General features: G+C 41.1%; 1 protein-coding gene across 6 annotated transcripts; it reads right to left on the bottom strand.

Moving 5' to 3' along the window:
• Nucleotides 1–5,333: 5,333 nt before the first annotated feature.
• Nucleotides 5,334–25,904, bottom strand: hnrnpdl (heterogeneous nuclear ribonucleoprotein D-like). 6 transcript variants are annotated; one of them, XR_007247537.2, is made up of 10 exons: nucleotides 25,435–25,904; nucleotides 19,965–20,133; nucleotides 18,564–18,725; nucleotides 17,519–17,650; nucleotides 8,927–9,029; nucleotides 7,597–7,764; nucleotides 6,967–7,082; nucleotides 6,605–6,705; nucleotides 6,174–6,278; nucleotides 5,334–5,672 (listed from the first exon to the last, which is right to left on the bottom strand). XR_007247537.2 is itself a non-coding variant. In XM_048530704.2 (9 exons), exons 1-8 carry the CDS (start codon nucleotides 25,554–25,556, stop codon nucleotides 6,619–6,621), a joined length of 1,059 nt encoding a protein of 352 aa, XP_048386661.1. In that variant the 5' UTR covers nucleotides 25,557–25,900; the 3' UTR covers nucleotides 5,334–5,672; nucleotides 6,605–6,618. The 6 variants fall into 6 exon arrangements, 4 of the variants coding, with proteins under 4 accessions (XP_048386661.1, XP_048386675.1, XP_048386684.1 ...); XR_007247538.2 differs by lacking the exon at nucleotides 6,967–7,082 and having other exon boundaries at nucleotides 25,435–25,894; XM_048530704.2 differs by lacking the exon at nucleotides 6,174–6,278 and having other exon boundaries at nucleotides 25,435–25,900.
• Between the last annotated feature and the right edge of the window lie 92 nt (nucleotides 25,905–25,996).

Here is a 25,996-nt window from a genome sequence, read left to right as displayed (position 1 = left end):
TATCTGCCTCCCCATCTCCCAAGCTTGGCCTGCTGTGTTCATCCGGCTCTATACCTCATTATAGCAGGATCTTTAGCTTAGCTTTCAGTCACCGTTGAGATTGTGAAAGCTGCTACATCTCCCTCTTTGCTACAGCTAAATGCTTGGAATCTCTTCCTGCTGCTACAATTGCATGCAAGACAATCTGTTTTACTGAATTTGCCTTTGCCAACGGTGTACTTGTGGGATGTTACGATACTGGAACAGATTAATGAGTAGTTTATTATTTTAAGTATTTCAATAGTTACAGTGAAGCCAATTATTTTATTTTGTCTGTTAAAACTATACTTTATGAATAAAGCGGGTGTTTGCTTCAAATATGGCCCGTTGACCAATCGAATTGCATCTGGACAATAGCGGCTGGCACTGACCTTTAAAATAAAAAGTTAGGGTCAAGGACATAGATATGTTTTCAGGGAGTTTGGTCTGGTCAATAATACAGAACCAAACAGGGTAAATGCAGGAAGGATGTTCCTAATGACCATGGAATCCAGATCCAGAAGCTACAGTTTAAGAACACAGGTTAGGCCATTTAGGACTGACATGAGGAGAAATTTATTCACCTAGAAAGTGGTGAGCCTGTGGAATTCACCTCCACAGAATGCAGTTGAGGCCAAAACATTGAATGTTTTCAAGGAGTTTATTTCTAAGAAAGAAAGGGTGCGGGGAGAAAGCTGGACAATGAGTTGGATGATCAGCCATGATCATGCTGAAGCATCAATTGGCCTACTCCTAATTCCTATGTTTCTGTGAAAGCTAGCGCAGAATCAGGAATCAAAATGACAAGCTCCTGCTCCCAAATTCTTGTGTTCTCAAAGTCAGCATTTGTTCAGAATGGTTAATACATTTTAGTTCATTTCCTTGGGCAAAGCAACGACTTTGAGGTTAAAGTTAAAATAATGTTACAAAGAGAATTAGCAAAAGTGATCCAGTGAAATTGTTCTTCAGGTGAATGCTCCAATTAAAATGAACATTTTCGCTGATAAGCAATTTGAGTACTGTAATTTAAAGCTATAGTGACTCCATGGGCAAAATAATTGCCCAGTGTAGCAGTTAGCAGTAAGCAGTAGAGATCACATTTTCCAGTCAAGTTAGATTTCAATCAAGGGAAACCTCCAATACTAGGATTCACCACAGGGTGCACTCATGAGGTCCATGCTGGTGGAAGGAGCCTAGGGAGCCAGGGTGGGAGGTGGTGCAGAAATATGCTGACAACTGTCCAGGCAGTCTAGTTGCAAAGTGCAAATGTCAAGAAAGCACTAAAGCTGTAGACTAAGTTATTCCAGTACACATACAATATGGCATTGACTCAGCATTGTGGAAAGTTGCCCAGATATATCCTGTCCAAAACAAGCAGGTCAAATCCAACCAAGGCAATTACTGCATCAACAGTCTAATCTTGATTATCAGCAAAGTGGTGAAAGATATCAACAGTGCTATTGAGTAACCTATACACAGAAATAACATACACATTGGCAATAAGTTGGTAATCCCAAAAAGAGAGATTCTTTGCTCATATCCAAAATATGGATCAGAGATAATGGGAACTGCAGATGCTGGAGATTCCAAGATAATAAAATGTGAGGCTGGATGAACACAGCAGGCCAAGCAGCATCTCAGGAGCACAAAAGCTGAAGTTTCGGGCCTAGACCCTTCATCAGAGAGGGTCTTCAGCTACTTCAGCTTTTGTGCTCCTGAGATGCTGCTTGGCCTGCTGTGTTCATCCAGCCTCACATTTTATTATCCAAAATATGGATACTTGCTTTTCTGTATCTCAGGACAATGTCTGACCCAGGATCTGGGCACTTTCAGCCTAATCAGTTTGAGGTCCTCCAATGCAGTTTTGGAGAATATTAATTTCATTTTCAGGATCTTGTCATCAATCTTTGGTTTCCAATTCCTCGCTTAAAAAAAAAACCCATAAAGCACAGAAGCGGATGTAGATCATTCAGCCTGTTGAATCTGCGCTACCATTCAATGAGTTATGGCTGTTCTGATAAATTCTCAATTCTGCTTTCCTGCCTTTTTCCCCCAATTCACTTACTGATTAAAAATACCATCCATATATTTAAAGATCCAGCCTCAACAGCCCTCCACGCATTCACTACCTTGAGAGAAGAAATTCCTCATGTTTTAAATAGGTAAACCCTTATCCTGAGATGATACTCTTTGGTCCTAGATTTCCTCATGATGGGAAATAACCTTCCTTCATCTACCCTGTCAAGGCCCTAAGAATCTTGTTTACTTCAATAAGGTGACCTCTCATTCCAAACGCCAGTGAATACAGACCAACCAACTCAACCTCTCCTCATATGACGGTCTTCCATACCCAGGATAAGCAGTGAAACTTCTCTGGACTGTCTCTATTTCTTGTATGTCTTTCCTTAAAAAGCAGGCCCCAAACCGTTCAGAGTAATTCAGCTGTAGTCTGACTAGTGCCTACATAGTTTTAAGCAAGACCTCCCTATTTTCATTCCATTTGCTTTCCTATTACCAGCTAAACGTGTATGCTTGTTTTTTTTTTGAGATCACAGAGTCCTGTGCCATAATTTGCCAGTCTTTCTTCATTTAAGAAAGTCAGCTCTATTCTTCTTGCCCAAGTACATAACCTCAGATTTTCAGACATCATATTCCATCTATCAATTTTTGCCCACTCACTTAACCTATCTCTATCCCACTGCAGACCTGTCATCCTCAATAATTGCCTTCCCATCTATTTGTCATGCACAAACTGGTCTATAATAATACTTTGCTTATCTGTTATTAGTATACATTGCAGTGATACAATCGTTTACAGAATGCATTTGAAAATGCCGTTATCTCAATTGTTAGTAGCCTATTAGCTGATCAGTATGCAATTCATGCCAATGTACTACCTCCAACACCATAAACTCTTCAGTGCAACATTTTGTATCTTAACAAATGCCTTAACAGCCAGAGCATCCACTATCTCTGTAGCTACTTCCTTTAATATCCCAAGTTGGTAGTGTTAAGGCGTTATAGGGGGTGTTGGCTTTCACTGGTAGGGGAATTGAGTTTAAGAGCAACGAGGTTATGCTGCAGCTCTATTCGAAGTATGATCTAACCAGGGTTTTATATAGTGTTGATTTTGGTTGCCTCATCATAGGCAGAAGGTTGAAGCTTTAGAGAGGGTGCAGATTTTCCAGGATGCTGCTGGACTGGAGGGCAGGTCTTGAGGAAAGGTTGAGGGAGCACGGGCTTTTTACATTGGAGCAAAGGAGGATACTTGATAGAGGTGTACAAGATAACACTACGAGTGGATACCCAGAGACATTTTCCCCCAAGGCGGAAATGACTATTACGAGGGAATATAATTTTGAAGTGATTGGAGGAATGTATAGGGGAGATGTCAGAGGTAGGTTCTCTACACAGAGATTGGTGGGTGCGTGGAATGTGCTGCTGGCGGTGGTAGTGGAATCAGATACATTAGGGACATTTAAGCGACTCTTGGATAAGCACATGGATAATAGTAAAATGCAGGGTAAGCAGGGTAGTTTGATCTTAGTAGGATAATAGGTCAGCACAACATTGTGGGCCAAATGGCCTGTACTGTTCTATGTTCTAATATCTTAGGGTGCATTCCACCCAGATTGTGAGGATTTAATCAATCTCTAACCTCAGTTTCCTGTGTACCATTTCCTCTCTTTTTGGCCCTAGATTTTGTCATTTTGGAATTCTATTAGTGGTCTTCTAGGGTGTTGTAGATATACAGTCATAGAGGACAGAAACAGACCCTTTGGTCCAACTTGTCCATTCCAAATCAAGTTTGCCAGCCAAACTAGTCCCACTTGCCTGTATTTGGTCTATATCCCTCTAAACCTTTCCTATTCATATACCTGGCCAAATGTTTTTAAAATGTTCTAACAGGACCTGCATCTACCATTCCTCTGGCGGTTCATTCCACATATGAACTACTGTGTGAAAACATTGCCCTTCAGGTCCCTTTTAAATCTTTCTACTCTCAACTTGAAGATATGCCTAGTGTTGAAATTCCTCACCCTAGGGAAAAGACCTTGGCTATTCAACTTATCTGTCCCCTTTATGATTTTAAGCCTATATAAAGTCACCTGTTAGTCTTTATAACTCAAACTTTCTAGTCCTGACATCTTTGTTAAATATTTCCTGCACCCTCCAATTTAACAATATCCTTCCTACAGCACGGCAACCAGAACGATACAAAGTACTCAAAGTAGCCTCACCAATGGCCTCTACAACCTGAACACAAAACATCCTAACTCCTAAACTCAATGGTCTAAGCAATGAAGACAAAGCGTGTTAAACACATTGTTGACCGTGATACAAAGTACTTATTCAACTTCTCTACATCTGCTGGTTCCCCAATATTATTCATCGAGCCTCGTTTGTAACGGCTGTTCAAGATGCACCAGCCAAAACCTATATATAGTTGGTTATTCAAATAACTCCAGGATTGTGAGAAGTAATAAACACTGACCTTGCCACTTCATTAAGTGGCATTTTAAAAATTCAGACAAATTCAAATCAAATCGCTGTCAGGTCCTGTTCTCCAAGTAATGTGAATTAATCTATTAACAGCTCTGCTTTAGCCCAGCAACTAACTTGAACACTGAAAAAGTGTTCGCTAAACAGAGGAATATGTTTTCAGTAAGACACCGTTGAGGACAAATTCAAACTTCTATGGAATTGTCACCTTAGTTGTAACGAATTATTCTGCCCACCCACACCTCCCCAAAAAAAATATAAAGGGAAGTTCAACCTTCAGGAAATTCAATATTTGGACATATGTTAACACCCTCCAGAATAAATAACCAGAAGCTTTAAAGGTCTACTATGAACACAGTGAGACTGTTTACCAAACTCCAAGTAAAAGCTGCAGATATTTTCTTGGAATCTGTAATTAACCACACACCCCCCACCCCAAATACAAGACATTATAAAATAACAAGTTAAAAGAGCACCATTTTTCACAGATTTCACTCCAAGAGAGCCCTTGTAAACCCCAAAGTGCTTCAAAATGGAATGCAGACTTACTCAGGGAGGGTGGCAGAGAAAGAGATCCTGATAATCCTTCGGATCTGTTGCACATTTGAGCAGTACATAACTAAATTAAGGTACAAATTCCATAGCATCACCTGAATGAGAACTTCAATAGCAAATCTGTAACATTCTGCGCCTTCATCTCAGGAGGCCAATCATCCTGCCAACCATCCAATGAATTATAATGCCATCCTACAGGCTATTTTTCCCTAACATTGATTCAAAGATAAATATATAGCCATCTAGAAAACCACAACTAACATTTGAGTATTCATACTCAGTTTTATTTCAGCAGATGCTATGCATCACATACAACAGGGCACACCAACAAACAAGTGTTGCATCACCAGTTAGTCACAACTTTATTATAGACTATCACAGTACACAAGGAATGCACTTCAAGTTGTACAAAGCAAAGTAACTACAACATAAAGATGTTTATATGCTTATATACATTTGGGACACAAAATATGTTGGTTTCAGAGTTGATGTGGTACAAAAAAGTCCCAAAAGGGAAACAAAGATGCTTTCAGATTTAATATTTCCTCTTGACATGCTGTTCTGCTACACTGATGTTTATACCTCCGTTTCTCCACCTAGGAGAGAGTAAAAATGTTTTAGAACAGGAAAGAAGTTCACACCGTTTCACACAAGATTATAACACACACTGGCCAATACTTCAAGGTGCTGCACTGGAAAGCATTTTACTGCAGCAGATCTATTGACATCAGACCTGGTTTTATCAAGTCTGACACATTTAACCCAGTCAAACCAAAATATACTACAGCTTGCTTGATGTTGTTTGGTTATCATTTGTAGTTTTCACTACTTAGCTACAAAGAAAAATAAAACAGCATTTTAAATAAAAAAATTACCACACTGTAGATCCATAACTGAAATACAAGATGTTACCAAATAAAGAATACTGAATTAATTATGCAGTAAGTCATTATACATTTAAAAAAATGCCTGTAAGAAATGTTTAGCCAATGTTATGTATATATATATTATATATATATGCAAAGATGACTGAAGACAAAGGCTGAAGTTTTCCAGTTTATCTTTAACGTTGATACATGATGTTGAAGAGACCATACCACAGGGCAGCATTTTCACGAGCACACCTCACGTTCTGTCCGCAATGCGCGGCCCCAAGAGAATCGTGTGGTCAGGGTGACACGTGTCCTGCAATGAAGTTCCCGCTGGCGGGTACAAACAAGGTATAATGTCAGAGTTAGAAGACAACTTTTTCTTTCGTCTTGCTGGGTCCTTTATTTGCACCCATTAGCAGTACTTTACCTGTTAAATTTACAGACTTGTTAAAAAGTGTTAATCCCTCAGACCTTTAACACCTCCTGTTACAAAAAGCTGCAAATCACTTCAAGTGAAAACTCTATAGGTACCTGATGTTCAGTACTTAAAGCAAAATTTATTTTACAAAACCTGACATTTTACATTATTAAAAACATACACTGGAAAATTACTTAATTTTTTCCCTCCATTAGCTGCAACAAGATCTGTTACATACCTGCAGTGAAATAACTATATCAATTTTTCTTTAGTATGGTTGGTAGTTATTCTGGTGACTGCCTGCACCTCTAGATGCCTTTCCATAGCTGCTCTGCTGACCTGTTAAAGCGATTGGATTTTACAAGTTTAACAGGCAATTTGTAAATCTACATATACACAAAATTACAAAGCCTAACACAAGTGGCCCATTTACCATTTCAAATAGCAACATCTTTGACCTAACTTACTAACACACTTGGACATAAGTAAAAACTTCAGTACCAAAATTTGGCTTTCTGCAGTTAGCAGAAAATGGGTAAAAGCTCATTTTGAGTAACGGCTTATCCTATCCTCTTCTTTCACCCCTATAATTTTACCCACCTGGCCACTTGCCTCTAAACAGCCTCCTTCAGCAGAGAGGGTGAGGCAGTCCAGGCCGCAGACTTCTCCACGACCATCAATGCCGCTCCTTGATTGACCATCAGGAGGCACATTTGCTACGAGGAGATATGAGTAATGTTAGTTTTTCCCCCTCTGCAAAACGGAAATGCTGTTACCTGGACAAAAGCTGGCTAAACACTCCACTTATGGGTAATAACAAAAAGCCTCCAGACATAAAACAAGCTGGTTCCACTATCTTAATCCTTTACAGATATTTAGGTCAAAAAGTCTTTTGGCCAATTTAATCTATCTATAGATGAAGCACCTTGAAGGACACCAATGTGGTGTCATCAGAAATAACATGCAGACTTCAGGTTGCAAATAAACAGCAAAGCTAAAATGGTGCTTAACCAACAGTGCTGAGGGAAACAGAAGAAATATAAACGACTACAAAGCTTTAAAATCTCTCCCACAAAAGCTTTGTTATTCAAAATATTTGATTCTTTTGTTACAATATTTTCAGAGAAAGAAACACCCCATTTGAGGTCTTTCAGTTTACTAGCAGGGCTCCAAAATCTTACCACCTCACAAAAATTGTTACCAGCCACGTAGCCAAATGCTGTAACTTACTATTGTAGGTATCATATTCTGGAGCATATCCGTAGTTGTTGTAGTTATACCCAGAGTAATCATAACCTCCATATCCATTGTAACCTGGATTGCTATAGCCATTGTTGTAACTACTATAACCTTGACTCCAGTAGCTGTTGTATCCCTGGTTCCAATTCTGATTTTGTCCTAAGAAAAGATAGCAATACAAACAATTTGGAGTTTGTTCTAAGAAACACAACAACTCAAATGGTTACAAAATAACCTGATACCTAAAACTGTAACAAGTGATATTGTATTGTATGCTGCCACCCCAGAAAATCTGCAGGGGACTACCATATGTGAAATAAAAATAGCCTATGCAAGAGAATTCAATCCCACTTTTTTTTTTGTATACAGTAAATGATGGTCACTTATCAGTTAAAATCTTTGAATACAAACGCAGGCACGAGCCCCACAAAACTATATACCTCCAAGATTTATTAGGAACAGAGGATTTTAAAAAAAAATCTAAGTACTTGTGAAAAAGGATTAAAAGCCAGCAACATTTTGCAAATTATACTTGAAATTTATAGCATGCCCAATAATTAATAATCATTGGACAACTGTTGAAAATGCTTAGGTTTGATTCATTATTTAAAAAGGAAAACATTTTCCCAGTAGGAACTATGGAATACTTTTATCCCAAATTAATTTTCCTGTATTGTTACTTACATGAACCCCACTAAGACAAAATGCAGTTTGAAGATAGCTGTAATTATATTCTATTAGTATTTTCCATCCTCAACTAGCCCAAAAATTCTGAAGTCAGGGTAGAACACAAGTATAGATCCTAAGATCACTTAAAAGAGAAACTGCAAGGATGATTGTGACATAATCAGGAGACATGAATAATTACCTGCAGAAACATTTGCTGACCAATAACTCAAAATCTTTTCCATTACTAACCCTTTACATGAGGTGGGAAAATGTCAAATCCCAATGTTTTGGCCTTTTATTTCTCCCATCTTACATGAAAGGTTTGGTGTATGGATGACACCTTTTAGCATACTCTTCTACTCACTAAATTTTAGTGAACACAGTATTCTATAGATTACCTGAGATCCTTCACACTTACAAGTTATATAGTACTCCTCTTCATAGTCATGTTTAACAAGGTAATGTAATTCTTCAAAACCATACATTTTAAACCTTTTCCACCCAACAGTCATAATCAGACTGAATCCCCCAACGAACAAGTGGGAAAAGGTTAACCGGATAAACCGATAATTACCTAGCCATGCATTCCTTTACTGTTCCAGTAAAGAAACCACTTCATGTTCAAAACCCACTCGTCAGGAAATTAACTTACCCCCTCTACCACGACCTCTTCCACCAAACCCACCTCCACCTCTGCCTCCTCGTTGCTGCTGTTGCCTGTAGACTTCCTTAGGCTGTGCCACTTTAATTTCACACTGTTTAAAAAATGCAAAAGTATCAGGCCAATTAAAAAAAAATCTACAAACCAGATGGTCCAAAATTAGCCTAAAGCACATGTGAGCGAGTGAGAGACTTCTAACTATACAACTACATTCTTATAGCATAAAGGTAAAGTCACCATAGTCTGACCAACCACTGGCTTTTTTCATTGAGATGTGAGCATTTCATCAAGAGTGACAATTCAGTGCAATAGCAAGACAGTGTACTGTTGACAAAGTTAGCATTTTAGATAAAAAGTTTAAGTCTCAGCTGGCTTTGCAAGACATCATGTTGCTAACCAAAAAGGGGAAATCTATCAGGGGTGTTGTGGTCATAGTTCATGTCAGTCACTGCACATTATTTATCTAGATGCTGCTGTGGTTATTTGTCTGTCCTAAATTATATCGCGTTGTAATTGAAAAGTACATGCCTGACGACAAAGTACTTTGAATATACTGAGATGGAGAAAGATATTACACAAGTGCAAGCTTTTAATTTTTTGCCTTCCCCCAACCATGGATGTGTCCGATTTTTCTGGGAAATAACAAATATAACTTCTCACGTTCATTTTTTTTGACTGTCTTATTTAATATTTGCTCTAGTTATTTGTCTTTCCACAATTTTTTTGCCCTCTCAAAGTATTTTCTATTTGAGATACACCTCCCACAGACAACCTCCAGTATGGAGGTCAACATTTTTTTAAATTGCAAAAATAGACTTTTATTCATAAATTACTATCTTTATGTACATACTCAGTACTAAAGCAGTTTTGTACAGTTTTTGCATATAAAAACAAACATTAGAATTTGACATTCCCTGCGGTTGAAAAGCTAAAGACATTTCCTACTCATGCAAGATGCTATTTACACGCATTTTGAGGAAGAAAAAGTGTCTGATAACTTAACAGACCCTCATGTACTTTGGCAGAAAGACCTTACACAGTGGTCCTTCATCATTATGCCCTGACAGTAACTGCACCAAGCTTTGATGCACTCTTCCGCACTAATCCTGGACCTTGGGCTGTATCAGCCTGGAAAACTCAGTTGAGACGAACTCTTTGCACTGGAAGACCAACAAAGTTTGAGTGGGCCAAAGACTATCCTTCATCAAGTTGATGGTTCTCCAGGTGCAGATGTCATGTGTCTTGGTGTGCATCCTGCAGCACAGACCATAGATCTGAGTTCTGTGTCACAGAGCTGTTCAGGATGAGCCTTGACAAGAACCACTGCATCACTCTCCAGATCTTCTTTGCAAAGGCATGTTCCAGAAGGAGATGTACGTCAGTTTTTTTTCCCCCCACACCCCAGTCACTTTGAGGGCAAAGTCCAGGTGTTCATGAAGGGTCTCACAGAGTGCCCTTCTAACCACCAGCCAAACGATGTCTGTGTTTAGTGGAAAGTTCTGCAGTGAGGCATTCTACCAAATGACTGACAGTCCAGTCAGAAAACCACTCGACAGGATCCACCGCATCCTTATCCTGCAGGGTCTCGAGGATGCTACATGTTGACCATTGCCTCACTGACCTCTGGTAAAGGTGTTTTCTTTTCCAAATTTGTTCATGAGGGACAGGTGATATGAAAGGTCCAACTACTTGGAAACTTTCCACAGCAAGGCCAGGCCTGTCAATAGACCACAGGTGCTGGAGTAGGCCATTCGGCCCTTCGAGCCAGCACCACCGTTCATTATGATCATGGCTGATCATCCACAATCAGTATCCTGTTCCTGCCTTATCCCCATAACCCTTGATTCCACTATCTTTAAGAGCTCTATACATCTCTTTCGTGAAAGTATCCAGAGAGTTGGCCTCCACTGCCTTCTGGGGCAGAGCATTCCATATATCTACCACTCTCTGGGTGAAGAAGTTTCTCTTCAACTCTGTTCTAAATGGCCTACCCCTTATTTTTAAACTGTGTCCTCTGGTTCTGGACTCACCCATCGGCAGAAACATGCTTCCTGCCTCCAGAGTGTCCAATCCCTTAATAATCTCATACGCCTCAAATCAGATCCCCTCTCATCCCTCTAAACTCGTGTATACAAGCCCAGTCGCTCCAATCTTTCAACATATGATAGTCCCGCCATTCCAGGAATTGACCTCGTGAACCTACGCTGCACTCCCTCAATAGCAAAAATGTCCTTCCTCAAATTTGGAGACCAATACTGCACACAATACTCCAGGTGCGGTCTCACCAGGGCCCTGTACAGCTGCAGAAGGACCTCTTTGCTCCTATACTCAATTCCTCTTGTTATGAAGGCCAGCATGCTATTGGCTTTCTTCACTGCCCGCTGTCCTTCCTAACACTTCGGACAAGTAGAATCTCAGTATGTAGTGACACTTGGTGTTTACATATTGAGGATCTATGCACACTTGACGTGCTACAATGGTGGTCGTCAGAATGAGGGCAGCATTAGGTAGTTCCTCCCCCACCTTATCCAGAGAACACTGTCACTGCAGACACAATCTACTTTTGACCTCCAGATGAAGCGAACGATATATCAGGTAACTACAGCGGGAAACGTTAGGAAAAGAGGCTAGACTTGTGCCACTTACAACAACACTGAAGGTACCTCACACCTGATGAGCAGGTTTTTACCTGCAATGGAAGGGAAGCAGTGTTCCCAACTGCCCAGTTTCCGCTTCACCTTGGCAATACACTCCTCCCAGGTTTCGGCACATACCCCAGGCCCTCCATATCATGTACCCTGCACCGTCCAATGATCTGACCTGGTGGCGAAGACAATAATGGATTGGTTGGCCCAGTTCTCAAAGAACATGGCCTCACTCTTGCTGTGGTTCATCAACTTCGAAGGCCGCTTCAAACTGGACACAGGTGCTTGAGAATTTGTGCACTGACAGTGGATCTGAGCAGAAATCAGCAACATCATCCACTACACAGGGAGGCACTGACCTGCAAGGCTCTGCTGTGTGGAATAGTCACTCCTCTCAGGCTCACATCCTTCCTGCTGGACTTGGCTAAAGGTTCTATATGACACACACAGGCAGGACAGTGGGCAGCCCTGTGTGACTCCAGATCTGATTGGGAACCTCTCTGATTCCCACCCAGGTTAACCATGAGCCAGATGTAAAAGGCTCTGCTCCAAGAAACCAGCTCTGGGAAATTTTGTTCAAATCTAGAGTAGATGATCACTTGAGCTGCATTAAAGTGAAATGCTGGACTTGTATGAAAAATAATTAGAATTGGTGCATGTGGACTAAAGAATAACCTAAATTAATTTGTAAATTAAGCCAAGAAAATTGCTCCAGAAATCCTGCAAGGACAAAGGAATTGGGTAGTTTGATTGTACATGCCTGTATTTGTCCAACAAATTTAAAATGGGTAATCAGAGAAGCATTAAAATCACACTAGTGCACAAAACAAGTCCTCAGATCAACATTAGGTGTGCAACTGGGGTGTGAGGAAGAGACTCATGGAAGTTTGCAAACAGGGAATGACAAACATACGTTATGGTTTCATCCAAATAGTCACAAACCAAGACAGCCAAAATGCAACAACCCCACCAAAAAAGTTATCTAAAACTTAAGAGCAAGGAAATATGTAGCATGCTATGTGAACTCAGAACGAACAATCAGGAAATCTGGTATTTATTCTGCTATTGCACATGAAATTAGGATGTACTGACAGGCATAACGATACACACCCTGGAGGTTGCAGTTGGTATGGATGAAGTTGAATCTGACCCAAGAGTAGATGATATAGAGTTAGTACCTCACATCAACAAACCAAGTAAAATGCTGCACGATGTGGACATAGAATCAGTTATACATGCCTGAGAAGTCATTCGTATCAAGTGTTCTGGTCATTAGGACAGAGAAAAGATATTCAAAAGCTGCAAACAGTCCAGTGAAAAGGCATAAAGCCTGAAGTGTAACAGTTCTGCATCACAGAGAGGCTGGTAAAACAAAACAGATGACAGAAGGTAGTCATCTCTGGTATGAAAGATAGTAAATTTGTGGATTTGCCTTTGCCATACAGATTACTTCGAACTAAGTCAACTAAGTAACAAGATAGGCTCAGACTAATAAAAAGAAATGTTTAAGAGGAATCAACTCTTCAAAGTGATTAACTCACGGGATAGCAAAAATACCAACGTAAGAAACAGTTATATGCTTCAAGGGAAGGACCATGCAGTTTCTCTGAATGTAGCAACTAAAATGGACTGAATAGTCATCTACATCTTTCAACTAGTGACATGGTTCACGTCCAATTTGAAATATCAGCCAAATTTCACACAACTGGTCCTTCTCCAAAGATCTAAGGCAATTAACTAGACAAACGTTTTAATGATGTTACAAGGAAAACAGGTGGTACTATGAAAAGCCCACCCCAGGATTTCCTCATCATATTCTCTTGCCACATGAAAACTTGAAGAGTTGTTTCTCTCTGGGCTTTTATTCCAAGAGGTGTTGTTACTCTGCACAGAATTTTGGAACTTTCAGCCTTGAAAAGAGGAGATTAAGTTCTCAAAATGTAACACTGAGGAGGAAAAGAAAATCAAAAGTTTTACAAAAACCTTAGATTGCCTGTCTAAACAGCCCTCTGCAAACTGAAAAGGCTCCTGAAAAGTCAGCTTAAGCAAAGTTGTATTACGAAAGAACCTGAACATGCAAAGTTTTTGTTACCTCCACCTTTCTATGCACCATCCCATTTGCATGCTTTAGATTGTTAAATTAGCTCCATCTCAAAGTTTAAAATTGCAAGGAATTTCATAGAAACAGGCACTTCAGCCCACCACGATAGCTATCCTCATCACCTGAGACTTCAGTGGTGCCTACTGAAGTTTTAAATATATCTCCAAAGGCTTAGGCAATCTCCTCCCTTGCCTCCCACAGCAACCTGGGATACATCTCATCAGCCCTGGGGATTTATGCGATGTTTACCCACTAAAACATCTAACATCTGGTCATTAAGATTATTAGAACTCATCATCCCGACTGATATCCCTGGCTACAATGTCTTTGTCCTCTGAATACATATGAGAAATACTTATTTAAGACCTCACCCATGTCGACTAGCTCTAGGCATAGGTTTGTTATCTAATAGGTTCCACTATTTCCATAATGATCCTTTAATTGTGATGATACTTATAAAAAGCCTTGGAGTTTTCCTTGATCCCATCTGCCAAAGATATTTGGTGGGCCCTCCTTGCCCTCCAAGTTTCCTTAAGAAACTTCCTACCACATACTTTTTTAAAAAAGGGCCTGGTTCTAAATGCAATCTCCTCAACAAATGCTTCCTTCCTTTCCCTTTAATCAAACTCTCAATATCCCTTGACAACCAGGGTTCCCTAGTCCTGGTGCCCATGCCTCTCACTCTTAGAGGAACATACTGGTCCTGAATTCTTACTATTATACTTATAAAACATGCCAATTTTCCAAATGTAAATTTAGCTGAAAGTATCTACTGAGCAAACAGACTGGAAGCAAAGTCATACAGTCATACAGCACAGAAGCAGATTGTTCGGCTCAACACGTCCATGCCGACCAGGTCTCCTAAACTAAACTAGTCCCATTTGCCAGAGTTTGGCCAATATCCCACTAAACCTTTCCAATCCATGTACCTGTCCAAATGTCTTTTAAGTGCTGTAATTGCACCCAGCTCATTCCATACACACACACGCCAACCTGTGGTAACTGGGATCAAGTGAATCCCTTCGAGTACATGGAGTTTAGGAGTACACTTAAAAGGGAAATCAGGAGGGCAAAAAGGGAACATGAGATAGCCTTGGCAGATAAGTTAGGGAGAATCCAAAGAGATTTTAGAAGTATATTAAGGTTTAAAGAAAGTAACAAGGGAAAGAATAGGTACCCTTAACAATCAGGGATGAGATCCTAACCAAATATTTCATGTCAGTATTTACTGTGGAAAAAGACATAGAAACTAGAGAGCTCAGGGAAATAATGATGCCTGGAAGAGTATAAATCTTAATCTTTTGCATTCTTAAAAACTTTGGGTAAGGGAATGGGTAAACAGCACTTAAGTGTCTTTTTCTTTTTCTGGCCTGAAGAAAGTTTGAACAAGCTCTTTTAGTGCTGTAACTACTTAATCTCATTAGGACAATTAAGTAGTGATAATGGGAACTGCAGATGCTGGAGAATCCAAGGTAATAAAATGTGAGGCTAGATGAACACAGCAGGCCCAGCAGCATCTCAGGAGTACAAAAGCTGACGTTTCGGGCCTAGACCCTTCAGAGACAATACAATTAAGTAAACTGGTTAAAATTGATTCTTGAAGCAGGGCAGGCCTTATACTGTAAAAGCAAGGCCAAAAGTGCTCCCAGCACAGAGCACGATCATGTAGTGTGCAAACAGTGGGCGGAATTTAGTTTTCAATGTAGTCAAATTTAAGAGACCATTATGGTTGCAGGAATGACGAAACCATGTTAAAAATAGGTATCTAAACATAACAGGGCATTTAGGCTAAAGACCATTAGCAAAGCAGTGTGGTTCATTAGGGATGAAACTGGAAAGTCTGTTCGTGTTAATCATATAGAAGGCCTCTTAGGACTGCGCGCAATTCTGGACTTAATAAAATGTTAGAGGCTTTGGAAGATGACGTTAAAAAAAAAACAGGAGTTTGTACCAACTGGAAAAGACTGAACAACTGGTGTCTTCCCTAGAAAAGTGATGACCAAGAGATCACGAGGGTCTTAAGATTATGAAAAGGTTTGAGACCAAACCGGAGGCTAATAAATAATGATGGTCACCAATAAAGTCAATATGGCATTCCAAACTGACTTTCATTAGCAACATCGAAATGTGAAACAAACTGAGGCAGAGTATAAATGCATAGAAAGGAAAGCTAGAAACTAAGGAGATTGGAAGTAAAAGGTTACCCTAGTGGTTTGGTAATCACACAGAAAAAAGTTCGCGTGGAACACTACATAAGAACAAGTATATTTGTAGAACGATATTTTAATTCATTTTCAGTTCCTCTTTGCATTCAGAACACTGTCCTTGGACTCCTTTCCTAACATTTCTGTATTCGCTTTTGTTTCCTGTGCGTAAGTGCAAGTCATAGCTCTGTTGGCAGCACGCTCACCTCACAGTCACAAAGTTCCAGATTAAAGTCCCACTTCAAGCACATGAAGCAAGGCTGAGAAAGTACTGCACGGTCAGAAGTGCAGTCTGTTGAATGAAATTTTAAACTCAAGCTAGGTGGATGTGAAATATCCAACAGCACTATTTTACAGAAGAGCAGTTTTCCCCAGTGTCTTAGCCAATGTATATCCCAAGTCAACATCACAAAAACAAATAGTCTGCCCATTTATCACCTTTCTGCTTGTGTATGTGCGTACAAATTAGCTGATATTTCATAATTTACAACTGCATCTACGCCTCAAAAATCACAAGGGACTTTCATTCATCCCTAATGGTCATAGAAGCATGTAAATAAAAAGAAAGACACATACTTAGGTGACACCCTTTGCTTTAGCTTCAATTTTGCCCTAATCATGTTTTCAGCTGATGTCACATTCTTGGTTAGTTTGTTCTTTTCTCTCATTTCTGAATGAAATACACTCCTTTCAATTCACTTCATCACTTCCCAAGTGCCATCTTTAGCTTCCCCCCCACTCCCCCACAATGTATTTTGGTCATTATCTATGCCCTTCTCAATGCAAAGTTTCAAACATTATTTTACTGTTGTTTAGATGTGTCCCTTATTTGCAATGGTTCTTTTCTCATTAGATTCCTTCTTATAGTTTTCTTACATTTTGCCTTAGTCCCAAACACAAACTTTAAAAGAAAACTCAATTTTCTTTCCTATTTACTTGAATAAATTTCTCATCCAGTGTTTAAATGCTTACATCAACTCATTCATTGCCATTTTTCTAACATTCTCCAGCAATCACCCATACTTTAAGTGAGACAGTGGCACAGCAGCAATATTAGGAGACTAGTAATCCACAAGTCCAGGTTAATTCTCGGACGTTAGATTTCAGATTCAAACCAAAGCTTGTCTCAATGGTAACAATGACAACCATCAGCAAATTGTTGCAAAACCCTTCAAGGTAAGGAGTTTGCCAACCTTTCACAGAACTCCAGATTCACTTCAAGGCGGTCAACTTAACTGCTCTTTGAAGTGGTCAAGCAAGGTACTCATTTTAAGGCTAACTGGAGAGGGGCAACAAATGCTGACACTTACACCCTATGTAAGAATATAGATGTCAGCTCCTGACTCCAGATGATGGTGCACACCACGTTCCCTTCGCTTCACCACTGGAAACCGTGCACACTGCCAATGTGCACCACATTTTCTGGAACTTCATCTGTCATGATCAAGTTTCTCCTTGTCTCTTTTTATTGTATCACTTCTAAAGCACCCAACCAAGCTTTTGGTCAACCCTTCTAAAATTTCTTATGGCACAAAAATGTTCAACATTTGAAATATTGAACATTAAAAAAAAACAAACCATTCTACTCCCCACAATGCATTAAAGCTTGCACTGAAAGCTTTACCATGCATACCTTGCTAGATCCTATGTTGTGGTACTTGTTTTCTAACAGTCTTTTTACTGGTTCTTCCTCCTTAAACGTGATGAAGCAGAAACCTCTCCGTTCATTTGTCTTGTTGTCAATGGGAAGTTCAATGCCCTCAATCTGCAAAAGAAAAATACAATTCAGGTATCAATTTATATCTGGCTGTTCAGTTCACTACTGAATGAAACTATAAACTACCAAATATTTAACATTCTAATACAGAAAAAAATGAAGAAAAATGTAGTGATTTAGTGCTCAAAAGTTGAATAATAAGATAATTCTGATTGAGTTTTAAAGAGGGACATTTCCTCTCAACTTCATGAGAAAGTTGGGTACCCTTCCTTTCAAACCCAAAACTTAATTTTACTCAAAATACATGAAACAGAAAACAAACTTGGTCAACAGCTTCTCAATGCATTTTAATGATAGAATATATAGATATGACAAACAAATACCTACGTATGTGTTAAAGAAGCATATGCCTCATGCCTCAACGATGCTACCCGAAGGTTGCAGGAACAGCAACTCATTCTGCTTGGGAACCCTGCAGCCCAAAGGTATCAATGTGGACTTCACAAGATTCAAAATCTCCCCTCCCCCTACCGCATCCCAAAACCAGCCCAGCTCAGCTCATCCCAGTCTCCCTAACCTGTCCTTCCTCCCACGCCCTTGACCTGTCCGTCCTCCCTGGACTGACCTATCTCCTCCCTAGCTACACTCACCTCTAGTGGCTCCATCCCCACCTATCTTCATCATTATCCATCTTCGATCCGCCTCCCCCTCACTCCCTATTTAGTCAGAACCCCCTTCCCCTCCCCCATTTCTGAAGAAGGGTCTAGGCCCGAAACGTCAGCTTTCCTGTTCCTCTGAGGCTGCTTGGCCTATTGTGTTCATCGAGTTCTATACCTTGTTATCTCTATGCCTCATGTCAGCAGTTTCTCCTGGTCACAGTTTATGTTTTTTTGACAGGTCATAAAAATAGAAGTTGATTAAATCAAACTCTTTCTGACAAAGATTACGATTTGCAACCCACCTCTCCGTATGCTCCAAAGTAGTCCTTAACCATTTCTTCTGGTACATCAGGACTCAGGCCTCCAACAAATACTTTCTTAGCTGGTTCTTTGCCTTTTATCGCCTTTGCTCTTTTAGGGTCAATGAGCCGTCCGTCCAGCTTGTGTTCCTTCAGTTCCAAGACCTGCAAGAGTTTAAGGACAGTTTCTGTGCTAAAACTACAATTTTCAGAAAGTGCGCATACTTGTTCAATGTCACAAATAATAACTCTGAAATTTACTTATAAACTCGTTTGTAATAACAAACGCTAAAAACAAAGTATAGAGGGAAATGAAGTCTTGACCTCTGAAGTTCAACCATTTTAAGTCCCAGTTCTGAGTTCAGTGCTGACTTGTCGACAGCAACACAAGCAGAAAAACTGACTGTGTTACTCCTCCCAGCTCCAAGAGGATCATGATCAAGGAGTCTTATGAAATTTAACATTTTATTACTTGTAGACCAAATTAAACAAATGGTATATTTACACTTTCTTAAAATTGTACCCAATTGTGTCAAAGAGAACCAAAATAGTCCTGTTTTAACAGAAATTGCTGGTGTCATAAGTTATGAAGATATACAAACTTCTGCTATAATGGTCAAATTTAAATGCACAGGAGAAGCTCCTACCTCAATCCAAAATATTTTTCCCAGCGGGGATCAATAACAAAAAGCACATTTGTGTACTTAAAATGATCACATCCGCTCTTTACTCACCTAGCTTCCTGCCAATTAGAGTCATGACCTGGGGTGAAAAGCAGAGGTCAGTGCCACAAGAACACAAACTGCACGCTTCTTGGTATCATTCCCTGCTGACAACAAATATCTTCAAAAATGGATTGAGTTTTGAACAAATTTTGTTTTACAAGTATTCTATACTTCATAATGCATAACATGGAAAGGATTTAGGTATAAAATCACTACACTAGAATTCATTTGAAGTAGCATTCTCCAAATGAATATACAGAGCCAGTTTTCTGCAAACTGAATCTTTCGGTCATTATTAAAAAACTATTATTGAAAGCTGTTGATAAATATTCCCACCCATTTATGGATCACTCGCCCTGCCCCCAAAATGGGTTACATGTAAAAGGTGCTGAATTAAATAGCTGACGAGTAGCACATCTGAACTAGGACATTAGAAATACTGATGAAAGTAAAATACTGATTTGACACCAGAAAGGAAAACCAAATTATATAGCTTCGCAATGTTCTTTCCTAAACATTACAATTGGATTACAATCCTTAGATTTTTAGAAGAATTGACACTCATTTGCAACATGCTTTGGTTAACATTTCTCAATACAACTTTCATCCAAAGACACACACACACACACACACACACACATTTTGATCTAATTTATAATTGGGTTGAGAGTTGATTTACCCTGTCCACGCTTGCAGGTTCTCTAAATAGTACAAAACCAAATCCTCTCGACCGGCCCGTCACCGCATCCATCTTTATGGTACAGTCCACTACTTCACCGAACCTGGACAAGTAATCTGTCAAATCCTTCTTGCTTGTATCCCAGCTAAGACCCCCAATGAACATTTTTCTGTGAACAATAATAAGTATATGGTGACCCTGACAATTCATTGTTTATAATTAAATAAATATCAATACAAATCAAAAAGTTAAACAATAAAGTTGTCTATGTGCTTTCAACAGCTGACTATGTATATTGAAAAGGCTACTTACTTCCACATTTGTTGGACGTGAGGTTTTATTTCAAAAAAAATTAACATATTAACATCATAAAATGCAATTCCTCTGTTGGGTTTTGCCACCAAAATATTTCCCCAAAAATTAAAATCAAGGAAAAATATTTTTAAAAATAACCAACATCCAATACGTCACACTGCAGTAATTCATCAATCTTAACGAGATTAAAGAATCCAGATTTCCCAAGACAACTCATTGCTTCTGCCCTTTCCTGTCCAATTAGTTGTCTTCTTTGGTACTCTGTTCTCTTCCCTAATTCAGCATCTAACCACTTGGATCAGTTATCCTTCATAATAACGAAGTGCAGGGCTGGATGAACACAGCAGGCCAAGCAGCATCTTAGGAGAACAAAAGCAGTCATTTTGGGCCTAGGCCCTTCATCAGAAACAAGCTTTCTGCTTGGCCTCCTGCGTTCATCCAGCCCCACACTTTGTTATCTCGGATTCTCCAGCATCTGCAGTTCCCATTATCTCAGTTATCTTTCCTTCACGTCAAAGTTTTCTTGTTCCTTGGCCATAATACACTATTCAAATGCAATCCCCTGACACTTCCACATCCATCTGAGACAAAGGGGTCGCTACCTTTTCCTTGAACAGAGTTCTGAACAATTTCCATCCATCCACCCACCCACCACTTTCTATTTGCTTGAATTTGTTCTCATTAAACAAAATCACCGAATAAGTTGCCTCATTGTCCCTACCTCTGGAGCAATCGATCCAGGTTTGATCCCATTTTTGGGTAACTGCCTGTGTTGAGTTTGCACGCTATCCCCATGTCTGCGTAGGTGTCTGCCGTGTGCTCCAGTTTCCTCCTACAGTGTAAACATCTGCAGGTTTGGTGGATTAGCCCTAGTAAATGTGGAGTTACTGGATGAGATGGGGCTAGGTCTGGGTGGGATGGTCTTTTGGGGGGGGCCAATGCAGACTCAATGGACCAGATGTCCTCCTTTCCACACCGTAGAGACTTTGATTCTAATCATGTCGCGATTGAAGAAAAAGTCAATAATGGAAAGAAAGTTGATGACACTTTACTCTTAAGGGCAGGAGTAGGAAATGAGGCAACTTATGTTTTTTATTTAACCTGTTTTCCTAAGTTGCCTCATTTCCTACTCCTGCCCTTAAGAGTAAAGTGTCATCAACTTTCTTTCCATTATTGACTTTTTCTTCAATCGCGACATGATTAGAATCAAAGTCTCTACGGTGTGGAAAGGAGGACATCTGGTCCATTGAGTCTGCATTGGCCCCCCCCAAAAGACCATCCCACCCAGACCTAGCCCCATCTCATCCAGTAACTCCACATTTACTAGGGCTAATCCACCAAACCTGCAGATGTTTACACTGTAGGAGGAAACTGGAGCACACGGCAGACACCTACGCAGACATGGGGATAACGTGCAAACTCAACACAGGCAGTTACCCAAAAATGGAATCAAACCCGGGTCCCATGGCACGAAGGCAGCACGGCGAACCATTGAGCCATCACACCACGTGAATATTCATTTCTGACTTTAAGCTTCCCTCTATTTCAGAAGGTGGACTATCTGCTAACTGACAATAATGAACACCTATTACTTCATCACATTTTCTCACTCCATTTCCTCCCAGTTTTTCATTTTTCACTCCAACTGTTTGGACCATGTAATTTTCACACACTACTACTGAAATGTTTCTTTCCCAGCGAACTGAGGATTCCTTCCATCTTTTAAAACAGCCTTTGACCACATTCATTCTTTTTAATGCAATTCTGCTCCCAATATTTCCCCTCTCCCTGAACCATAAAGGAGCTCCCTTTATACTCATCCTATATCCAACCAACTTAATTTTCAACACCAGATCATCACTGCTATTTCCAAAGACAACTACCACTGCAACCCCCACCCACATTTTGGTAAATCAGACCACAAAGGCTGTGTTCATTCTCTGGGCTTATAGGCACGAAGATCTGGTGCATAGAGACACACGGTGCTGGTTCAGTGCTGAGGTCCTACAAAGCTGTTTGAAGTCGGTGGACTGGTCCATATTCAAAAACTCAGCAGCCAACCTAAATGAGTATGCCTCCGTGTCACAGACTTCTTCAGTAACTGTGTAGAGGACTGCATGCTAATTCCAGAAACCAAGGATGAACTGGGAGATCCACTCCCTACAGAAGTCCAGGTCTGAAGCATTCAATTCAGGTGACCCTAACATATACAGGAAACCTAAATATGATCTTTGCAAACTAAGAGACATTACCAGACCAAATTAGAGTCCTAGACTAAACATACATCAACTATGGCAAGCCTACATGATATAATGAACTACAAAGCTAAGTCAAATAGAATCAATGACAACAATGCATCCCTCCCCAATGAGCCTAACACATTCTATGCTCGTTTTGATCACGTCAGTGAAATGATGTCACCTGCCCAGACAGCCTCAGACACACCTGTACTCAGTCACTGCTGCAGATGTCAGAGTGGCCTACTTGAGGGTGAACCCATGGAAAGCAACTGGCTCGAATGGAGTCCCCAGCCATGCACTCAGATCCTGCGAGGACCCGCTAGCGGGAGTATTCACAAACATCAGTAATCTCTCCCTAACATAAGACATAGGAATGGAAGGCAGGCCATTCGGCCCATCAGGTCCACTCCGCCATTTAAATCATGGCTGATGCGCATTTCAACTCCAATTCCCTGCACTTTCCCTGTAGCCCTTGATTCCTTGTGAGATCAAGAATTTATCACTCTCTGCCTTGAAGGCATTTAACATCCCAGCCTCCAATGCACTCCGTGGCAACGAATTCCACAGGCCCACCACTCTCTGGCTGAAGAAATGTCTCATTTCCGTTTTAAATTTACCCTCTCTAATTCTAAGGCTGTGCCCACAGGTCCTAGTCTCCCCGCCTAACGGAATCAATGTCCCAGCATCCACCCTTTCTAAGCCATACATTATCTTGTAAGTTTCTATTAGATCTCCCCTCAACCTTCTAAACTAATGAATACAATCCCAGGATCCTTAGCTGTTCATCGTACATTAAGCCTACCATTCCAGGGATCATCCGTGTGAATCTCCACTGGACATGCTACAGGGCTAGTATGTCCTTCCTGAGGTGCGGGGCCCAAAATTGGACACAGTATTCTAAATGGGACCTAACTAGAGCTTTATAAAGTCTCAGAAGCACATCACTGCTTTTTGTACATCTGCTTTACAAATTTTCTCACTGTTTAGTAAATAGTCCATGCCTGTATTCTTTTTTCCTAGCACAAAATCTCGCATTTGCTCACGTTGAATTTCAGCCATGTCCTGGACCACTCTCCTAAACTGTCTAAATCTTTCTCAGGCCTCCCCACCTCCTCAATACTACCTGCCTGTCCAACTGTCTTCGTATCATCGGCAAACTTCGCCAGAATGCCCCCAGTCCCTTCATCCAGATGGGAGGCTCCCACCTACAAGAAGTCCCACCATCTTCCCAGAGCCAACACGCCTTAATTACTACCACCTGGTGGCCCTGACACCCACCATTATGAAATGCTTTGAAAGGCCAGTAATGGTACACATAAACATGAGCCTCCCAGGCTGGGTGAATCCACTACAATTTGTCTACCATTGCAACTGGTCCACAATCAATGCCATCTTCCTGGCTCTACACATCGCTAGAACTTCTGAATAACAAGGAAACCTACATCAGACTTCCAATTATGAACCCTACTCAACCTTCAATACCATATTTCCAACCAAACTAGTCTCCAAACCCTGCACCATTCTCTACAACTGGATCCTCAACTTCCTGATCTGCAAACTGCGATCAGTAATGATAGGTGACAATACCACCTCAAGGACAAGAATCAACGCCACTGCCCTGAATGGCTGCATACTCAGCCTCTTACCTCTACCCTTTATACACTCACGACTGTAGCCAAATTCAACACCAAATCAGTTTACAAGTTTGTGGGATGGATCTTGAAAGAGTTCAAGAAAGAGACAGACAACTTAGTGGCAAACTGTAAAGACAACAATCTCTCCCTCAATGGAAGCAAAATTAAAAAGAGCTCAACACTGACTTCAGGAAGCAGAGTGGAGGACATGCCCCTGTCTGCATCAATGGTGCTGAGATGGAGATTATCGAGAATTTCAAATAGCTAGGATTAAATATCACCAATCTATCCTGCTCTGTCCACATCAACATTAGTCAAGAAAAGACACTACTTCCTCAGAAGGCTAAGGAAACTCAGCCCACAGTGACCCTCACCCAATTTTTACAGACACACCATAGAAAGCATCCTACTCAAATGCATCACAGCCTGGTTTGACAACTGCTCTGCCAAGACCGCAAGACACTAGAGAGTTGCAAATGCAACCCAGTTCATCACAAAAACCAGCCTTCCTTCTACTAACTATCTATACTTCCCTCTGCCCCAGGAAAGCAGCCAACATAATCAAAGATCCCTCCCAAGTTATACTCTTTCAGACAGAAGATACATAGTTTTGAAAACACATACCAACAGATTCAAGAACAACTTCTTCCCCACTGTTACCAGACTTACGAACAAAGCTCTTACATTCAAGTTGATTTTTCTCCGCACCTTCTCTGTAGCTGTAAAATTGTATTTTGCATTTGGTTCTAAAGTAAGTTACTTAAGTAAAGTATGATTTGACTGGATAGCACACAAAACAATACTTTTCGCTGTACCTTGATACATTTGACAATATTAAATCAAATCCACTTCCAACTTCTCCAACAAGAGAAGGGAGGCACTGCTTGAAGATACAGATGGAAGTAACTAGAGACAGTCGTCGTGAAACTAGGTCACATACACAGCTTGCCGGGCGCCGAGCCACGTTGTTGAACCAAACATAAACAAGAGAGAAAACGGAGAGACCGGAATAACAAGAGTTTAAGAAAATACAGAACGATGAAGCGGGCAATCCCCGAGCGGTGTATCCACGGCAAGTTTACAGGGGCGGGGCGTGTGGGCGAAACACGCGCTTCTGGCCCAGGGCACGCGCAGCAGCAGGAGCAGCTGCACCCCACCCCCACGGGGAGGGAGGGAATAGACTCTCCCGCCCGGGGGGTTAACGGGTCTCTGTCCCGATGGTAAGGGGCTGTTTTCCTTCCCTCCCTCCCCGGGGTGCGGCCCATCCTCCTGCTCGCTCACCCTTCATCGTCCTCGTTCTTGCTGGCGTTTATTTTGGCTCCTTCGGGGAACTCCTCGGACGACGCCGCGCTCTGCTCCATGAGGCCGGCGGACGGCGGGTTGTAATTGTACTGAGAGTCCATCGGTCCCTCTCCTCTGGCGGGGTTTTTGTCGGAGGGCAGGCTGGAGGGAGGTGTAGGAAAGGGTGGGGGGGAGGTTGGGGGGGTTAAATAAAGAGGGTGGGGGATAAGAGTGGGGGAGGGGCGATCGAGACGACTGCTTTCTCGTTATTTTCTGTGTGTTTCGTTTTGATGGTTGCTCCCTTTCCCCCTCCCCCAGCTCCCACTCGTCCTGCTGCTGCTGCCGCCGCCGCCGCCACCAAAGTACGGGCGCCGCCGATGATAACGATGATGCTGCTCCTCCTCAGCTACAAAATGGCGGCCGGCGCAGCGTGCTAGGGGAGGGGGGGTGAGGAAAATCCGGGCACCGGCCTCTGGTCGCCCGCACGTGACTGCTCGCCGCCCAATCGCGCGAGGCCTGCCGCCGCCGACTTGGGCCCCTGTCTCCGCTGGTCAGATTGTTT

The sequence above is a fragment of the Stegostoma tigrinum genome, chromosome 1, assembly GCF_030684315.1.
Source record: "Stegostoma tigrinum isolate sSteTig4 chromosome 1, sSteTig4.hap1, whole genome shotgun sequence".
In the NCBI taxonomy this organism is placed as follows: Eukaryota; Metazoa; Chordata; class Chondrichthyes; order Orectolobiformes; family Stegostomatidae; genus Stegostoma; species Stegostoma tigrinum.
This window is presented reverse-complemented; position numbering and strand designations above follow the sequence as displayed.